An 8384-nucleotide genomic window follows, 5' to 3' on the forward strand; every position below is an offset into this window, starting at 1 on the left:
GACACTTGTTATACAATTGGAAAAATGGATTTAAATCGCATAATTTCTTCTATATCATGCATTTGGGAATCGATGATTCTTCATCAACAACAAGGATTTCGGGCAACATAGATTTGGCAAAGACAATTCCTATATGACAAGATGAAGGAAGTGGATTCAAATTTTCTCAAACTCGTGTGTGTGGGCATTAAGAAAGATTCAAGGGGCGACGATCTATTTCATATCCTTTAGAATACGATTCTCAAGAACGGATAAAGGATGGATGAGACAAAAAAATATATAAGTTATACTTATAACTTAACTTAATCTCTTTCAGATCCTCGATTTGCTTTTGATCTCCCCCATCTTCCTGGGGCAATTAGTTAAGATACAACACTCCGCTTACTGGAACTGCTTTATTCACCCGACATTTCGGACCAACATATGTGCCTTCTGGCCACCCTGATGTATCAACTTTCGATGAAACATCAGAATGATCCTTGGGAACCCACTTCGGGTCAAGGATACAGATACGGATACTTTCGATGAAACGCCGGAATGATCCTTAGGAACCCACTTCAGGTCAAGGATACGGATACTGGCAGAGTCACATGCTGATTACCTAACTCCTTTTCCCCGCATGAAACAGAAAGAGGGGCAACGTCAAGTCAAGCCCTGACTAGCTTACCGAATGAACAAACACTATTGAGCACCGTGAGCGCTAACTAAAGCCGGTTTCCCCGAAAGGTGGTGCTGCTCGCAAACGTAGGGTCAATCTCTGATATTGGGACTAAGGGTGCTCGTAGATCAGATTGGGCTCGACCGATTAGCTTCAAGAAGAGCGAGCTAAGCCAACTCAAAATGGAACGTGTCCCCACTGTTCATAAATTCACTCGACCACTTGTTAGTCTTGCTACACTACACGACACGAGTCTAGGGTGAAGTTGAAGCAGACACGGTCAAGTGAAGTCGACTTCACAAGTGATTCAACATACCATATGGAAAGAATATATATATATAATAAAGAAGAGAAGGGTCTCGCCCAGGTGGCTCTGATCTTCAATCGCCATGAATATGAGTGAGGGTGACTTTTAGACATATTGTAATAAGGTGCATTATGTTGCACCAAATCCTCCTCATGTGAAGCTTAGGATAAGTATTATAAGGGATCTGATTAGATTAGAGATAAATATTAAAATATAAGGTATCTTATTAGATTATTATTGGATTTGTGTAGATTAGGATTAAATCTATTGGATTTGTTTTTCTTATAAGCACTTGGGGCTGACTGTAATTCTTTGAAAATCAAAAGAATGAATCCAATTTTAATATTGTGCACAATCCGCTTATACCAATCCGAATCCTATTGGATTCATCTCTAACAAGCCCAGACCATGTTCGGATTGGACTTGGATTTACCAAAACTTGATCTAACAAACCCAAGTTGCGACCGGCCACATGCACCAAAATAGCTATCACACATTAGAAATGTACAAACGATCAGGGCTGCAACTTGGGCGTGTTGGAGGGTAAACACAAGCTCAACTCAAGTAGCAGAACCCTCAATTGGAGCTCAACTCAACCGACCATCAGGCCTAAACTCACTAACCCAAGTTCAACCCGAGTTTGATATTATAAAATCGGATTGCGTTCGGATAAGCCCAAGTTAACTACCCTTAGTAAGATTTCTAATTTAGAATTCATAAAGTAAGGTTTGTTCATTGACAAACTTAATTAAGTAAGGGAATACCTGAAATAAAATTGCAACAGATCGGTCTGCCCGTGTAAGAGTAAATCCCTCACAAAAGAAGAGAAGAAAAAAGAAAAAGAAAAGCAGCCAAATAAAACGATCCGTACTCCTTAATTCATTGAATTGATGTAAGATCTAACACATGTATAATTTAAATAAGAAAGATAACATTAATGTTGAGTTGAGAGGTGCAAATTAATACATGATCTCTGTTTGGGAATTAAGACAATCCAATAGGACCTTAGGATCAGTTACTAGGATAGGGGTTAAAAGCATGTAAATGGTGAACGAAACATAGCAAGCGATAAGAGGAATAAGGGGAGCAATAACTTTTAAATTGAGGACATTTTCTTCTCCTCTTGGCAAGATAACAATTATAGACCCTAAATAAGTACACATCACAGAAAATAGTAAGCCTAGTACACTGTACTTGACAGATGACCCAACGGTGAGGATCGCAATTATATAAACAGATATACAAAACCCGATAGAGTTGAAATATATGAAGATAGTGTATAAGTATGAGTCGAGAATTACTTGCCCGGCAAAGTGGTGTTGTTCTTTAATGGGGTTGGTGCTATTGTTAATAATTGTTGGTGGTTTAGTATCTTGCCAAACACCACCTGGTGGGTAGAGTGCAGCTTGATATGTAAATGTTGCAATCAGTACGAAAACCACCAGTAATGCATTGCGAACTTCATTTGAAAGATTTCTTGTTGCCTCCGAACGCTTGATTAGGGTTTTCCGGTATTTGTACCTGAAAATTGATATTGGAGAGGTATGACGACTTTCGTTACGAAGCATCCGTTCAATTTGCCAAGTGCTGCAAGATTCACTTGTTGATAGAAGTTGCTGCTGTGATATGGCTAAAGCTGTCAACCCACTCGCATTCTTCATGTGCATGTCCAATGGGCAAAAATTATTATTGATGTTTACCAAAGCTTGCACGACCTGCAAAGATCAATTAATTCAGTATTTTATATATGGGTAGCGTTTGACCGACAATCTTAGGGGGGAGTTTGTTGGGAGACAATATTTGTCACGTATGACTTAAAAGTTTTGGATTGCACTGGTGAGGAGATCATCCTCACAAAAAATCAGCCCAATCTGATGTTTCTAACCCCATCAAAAGTGATTTACAAATTGACGGTCCACAATTTTTCAACTTTGTTAATCACTTTTGATGGGTTAGAAGTTTCAGATTGGGCTTAAAAAATCAGTCCAATCTGAAATTTTTAAGTCATACCAGACAAATTGTCTCCATTGTTGTTCCACTAAGATTGTCTGTGAAGCGCTCCCCTTTATATATTTATAAATATATATGGATCAGGATCCGTGGACACATATATCTACTCATATATCTACAACGTGTTTTGTTCTATATGAGCTAAAAGTTTCAGATTGAACTGATTTTTGGTGATGATGATCTCTATCTGAATCACCCTCACCAAAAATCAGTTCAATATGAAACTTTTAACGTCTTCAAAAGTGGTTTACGAAAATGGATGGTCCACAATTCTTCAACTCATAAATATGGGCTTAAAATTTTTAGAATTATTTGATTTTTGGTGACGATGATCTCCTCATCATATAGATCATCCTTACTAAAAATCAGCTCAATCCAAAACTTTTAGCCCGCATAAGACAAAACATGTTGTAGATATATGAGACGGATCCTAAGTATATATGGAGCGTTCAAGGGATATAAGTAAAAAACGTACGTAAAAACAATTATTTTTCAAAATTTGGGTTAAAAGTTTAGGATTGAGCCGATTTTTTTTTTTTTTTGTGAGGATGATTTCTATGATGAGAAGACTAATCTTCACAAAAAATTAGCATAATCTAAATCGTTTAAGTCCATCACAAGTTATTTAGAATGTGGACCATCAATTTTTTACCAATAACTCATAAACCATTTTTGATGGATTTAGAAATTTCAAATTGGGCTGATTTTTTGTGAGGATGATCTTCTGATCATAGAGATCATCCTCACAACAAATCAGCTTAATCCTAAACTTCGAATCCATATTTTGAAAAATGATGGTTTTTACATATGTCCCTTGTATATAAATATAATTACTGGGAGGTGACCCTAATTTTGGAAACTTTATTTGTTTACAAACGTTTGTAAACTCACAATCGATCTGAATCGCAGATTTGACTTTAATCCGGTGGTCTTTATGATTTGTAAAGATATGAGTTATATATATATATATATATATATATATAGGGGGGCGTTCAATGGCCAACTTTTTAGCAAACTTTTTGGCAAAACATTTTTCAAAACATGAGTTAGAGGTTTTGGAATGGGCTGATTTTTGGTGAGGATGATCTCTATGGTGAGGAGATCATCCTCACCAAAAAACAGCCCATTCCAAAACTTCTAACCCATGTTTACAAGCTGAAAAATCGTGGACCGTCCATTTTTTGTAAACTGTTTTTGATGGGGTTAGAAGTTTTGGAATTGGCTGATTTTTGGTGAGGATGATCTACTCACCGTAGAGATCATCCTCACCAAAAATCAGCCCATTCCAAAACCTCTAACCCATGTTTTGAAAAATGTTTTGCCAAAAAGTTTGCTAAAAAGTTTGCCCTTGAACGCTACCCATATATATATATAGGTCACGATCTGTATACACATAAAACTACTTCTAAAGCTACAACATGTTTTGTCTTATATGGGCAAAAAGGTTCAGAATAGGCTGATTTTTTGTGAGGACGATCTCTATGGTGAGGAGATCATCCTTATCAAAAATCAACCCATTTTGAAACTTCTAGCCCCATATTTACAAGTTGAAGAATTTTGGATCGTCTATTTTTTGTAAATCACTTTTGATGGGGTTAGAAGTTTTGGAATGGGCAGATTTTTTGCAAGGATGATCTCTAATCATAGAGATCATCCTCACAAAAATCAGTCCATTCCGAACCTTTTTGCCCATATAAGAAAAAAAATGTTGTAGTTTTATGAGTAGCTTTATGTGTCTACGGATAAATGGGAGCTTTATCAGTCTATGGGGATATAAATATATAGGGAGCAGTTCAGCAGCCCTAAGTTTGTCAAACATTGTGCCAAACATTTTTTGTAAATCACTTTTGATGGGGTTAGAAATTTTGGAATAGGTTGATTTTTTGTGAGGATGATCTCTACGGTGAAGAGATCATCCTCACCAACAATCAGCTCATTTTGAAAGTTCTAACCCTAGTTTACAAGTTGAAGAATCGTGGACCGTCCAATTTTTATAAATCACTTTTGATGGGGTTAGAAGTTTTGGAATAGGATGATTTTTTTGTGAGGATGATCTCCTCATCATAGAGATCATCCTCACAAAAAATTAGGTCATTCCAAAGCTTATAACCCATATTTTGAAAAATGTTGGCACCAAACTTAGCAAACTTTAGAGCTGTTGAACCACCCCCTATATGGGAGCGGTTCGGTAGCCCTAAAGTTTGCTAAGTTTGGTGCCAAACATTTTTTGTAAATCACTTTTGATGGGGTTAGAAGTTTTGGAATAGACTGAGTTTTTGGGAGGATGATCTCTACGGTGAAGAGATCATCCTCACAAAAAATCAGCTCATTTTGAAACTTCTAACCCTAGTTTACAAGTTGAAGAATCGTGAACCGTCCAATTTTTATAAATCACTTTTGATGGGGTTAGAAGTTTTGGAATAGGCTGATTTTTGGTGAGGACGATCTCCTCATCATAGAGATCACCCTCACAAAAAATTAGCTCATTCCAAAGCTTATAACCCATATTTTGAAAAATGTTTGGCACCAAACTTGGCAAACTGGATTGCTGAACCACCCCCTATATATATATGGGTCCTGTTCAGCAACAAACATTTTGGCAAACATTTTTCAAAACATGGGTTAGAGGTTTTGGAATGGGCCGATTTTTGGTGATGATGATCTCCTCATCGTAGAGATCATCCTCACCACAAATCAGCCCATTCCAAACTCCCTAACCCATGTCTTGAAAAATGTTTGTTGCAGAACATTTCCCATATATGGGAAAAAATGGTTTACAAAAAATGAACGGTCCACGATTTTTCAACATGTAAACTGGGGCTAGAAGTTTTGGAATGGGCTGATTTTTGGTGAGGATGATCTCCTCATCGTAGAGATCATCCTCACCAAAAATCAGCCCATTCCAAAACCTCTAACCCATGTTTTGCCAAAATATTTGTTGCTGTACGGGACCTATATATATATATGGGGAAATGTTCAACACCCTACGCTTTACCTGCAGCTTATTTGCGGAAGTTGCTAAGTGCAAGATGGTATCGCCTTTCTCATCCTTGCGTTTTAGTAACTCTAATTTACATTCATCTTTCAACCAGACTAATAGGACTTGAAATGCCTCTAACTGGTTGTTTTTCACGGCGAGATCAAGAGCAGTCTCATCATCATCTGTCAACACTAGTGATTCTTTTTTAACAAGAGATTCTGGGCAAGTAGAGAGTAATTCTTTTATAACATCAATTTTTCCTGCTATAGTTGCACAGTGAAGAGGAGTTCTCCCCTCTCTACCCTTCAACAAATAGAGATCATGGTCGATATATATGAATTTTCTCACCATTTCTACATTCCCATTAGTTGAAGCTAAGTGGATTGGGCTAAATCCATCTTCATTTAGCTTTCTAGTAAATGAAGGCTTGAACCTGAGGAACGCCATTGCAAATCGGGTCTTTCCATGTGATACAGCAATGTGTAAAGGAGTAACAACAAATGGGAACTGATCATTATAATCAAGAACAAAGGGATTTTCCCTAAGTAATGTATAAATAGCATCGATATCACCTGTTTGAGCAGCGTCCTTCAATCTCGGATCCATAACTACTTGGGATAGCTAGTGCGTTGGCTTCAACTCCTCTCTACCCAACAAAGTTCAATATATAAGGTAGATTTTCATTTAAGTTGAGTCCAACAGAGCTAAGCAGATTTTCTGTACCACAATAGCCGGTTGACATGTGGCGCAAATGACATAAGCAGTAGGAGAGAAAATTTCTCTCCTGCACCACGTTTTTTTCCACAAATTTTAATTATAAGATTTTAAATCTTAAAACTAGTTATCAGGCTCACATGGATTACCACATTAGCCATCTAACATTACGGTCTTCTAGGTCTCATCAAATAAAGTCATTCAAAAACAAAAAAAATTAAGTTTTTCGAGCTTGATTGATTGAAAATGAACGACTATCAAATGCTCAAATTTAAAATTAAAACTCAAGGATGACAAGTAATGATTTTTCAACTTTTTTTTTTCTTTTAAAATTCATTTTTTTTTAGATTATAGAATTTTGTCCTCAACAACCTTGTGCCATGGGGTCATGTTTTTGAATGTCACAAGGTGATCCAATCAATAAAAATTCTACTTTCCCTTAGGGGTTGCCCTTAATTTTCTATCCGATCCTATGATATCTACATTTCAATAGGCTGTAGAGAGCAAAAAGTCACTCTTTGTATTAGAAGTTGGCACTCCAACTTTCCTTAACCACAGAAAAGACTAGTGATAATATGGAAAATAGAGAATTTAATTTTTGTGGTGGGTAGCTTTTCCATTTTCTCACATTTTGAACGTGGTGTTATCGGCTGTGTAGCCCAAGACAACCAATTGGACCTACACATTACTTTTGAGTTTTGCGAAAAAAAGAATAAAAAAATAATCTTGTCACTGCTGGAATGTGAGCCCAATAATAAATGTGAGTACTAGTAGGAACCTTGTTAGCAATTTTGAATATACCAAAATTTTAAGTTCTATTCAATTTTGGATTGCAAATATTCAATCTAAATTTGATAAAAATTTTGATATATGAGAAATATGTGGCATATGCTTCATATTGTATTATCCATCTCATTTCAAAATTTTGAAAAATAAAAAATTCAATAATATGATAATGATGGCGATGATGTTAATGGTAATGGTGAAGGTGATGATATAGTGGTGAGTGTAATAATGATGGTGGTGATAATGAGGGCATTAAGGTTATTATTCTATTAGTTTATAAAAGAAGACCAAAGTTAAGGAACAAATCATCAATTTGAAAAATTAAGGTATAATATCAAATAAATGTAAAGGGTACTCTTGTCATTGTTTTTCTAAAGATAGAAGGGATATTTGTCATGTAAAAAAGATGGATTCCTCCAAAATTTTGAAGCATACTCACTTCAAAGTTAACTTGTGTTATACATCACAACTTAAAAGTTTACATTTTGCAACATAAAACAAGTTACAGTAGCAATACTTTTTTATCGAGTTTTATAAAATTTCATAAAAGTCGTAAAAACACGTTTTATTCTTTTTTAACTTAAAATGCGTGAATTATTCAGAATAGTTCAATAATCCGGAGAATAATTATTTCATTTGAAAAAAATGAAAAATTAATAAATTTTTCAAGAATTAAAAGGGAGATTGCTAACAAGGGGTTGGACCAGACTATTTGCACTCATATTTTTACCACTTAAATATAATTTTCAAAATAACTTGTCACATCCACTTATAAAAAGACTATTTTATATTTTTTTTAGACTAAATTTTCCTTCGTTAGGAAGTTACTGAAAATTTTCATTGCAACTTGATAGGATCCTACTGAATCCACTTGAATGGACTCGGTAGGATCCTACCAAAACTATATTGGCAAATTTGACATTGACTTA

General features: G+C 35.7%; 1 protein-coding gene across 1 annotated transcript; it reads right to left on the reverse strand.

Annotated features, from left to right (window-relative positions):
* Positions 1 to 848: 848 nt before the first annotated feature.
* LOC147408139 (ankyrin repeat-containing protein BDA1-like) lies at positions 849 to 6706 on the reverse strand. The gene is made up of 2 exons (XM_086437027.1): positions 5971 to 6706; positions 849 to 2680 (listed from the first exon to the last, which is right to left on the reverse strand). The coding sequence occupies exons 1-2, from the start codon at positions 6559 to 6561 to the stop codon at positions 1925 to 1927; spliced, it is 1347 nt and encodes a 448-aa protein (XP_086293153.1). The 5' UTR covers positions 6562 to 6706; the 3' UTR covers positions 849 to 1924.
* Between the last annotated feature and the right edge of the window lie 1678 nt (positions 6707 to 8384).

This window comes from Akebia trifoliata, chromosome 3, assembly GCF_017979445.1.
Source record: "Akebia trifoliata isolate Shusen 1 chromosome 3, ASM1797944v1, whole genome shotgun sequence".
NCBI classification, from domain to species: domain Eukaryota; kingdom Viridiplantae; phylum Streptophyta; class Magnoliopsida; order Ranunculales; family Lardizabalaceae; genus Akebia; species Akebia trifoliata.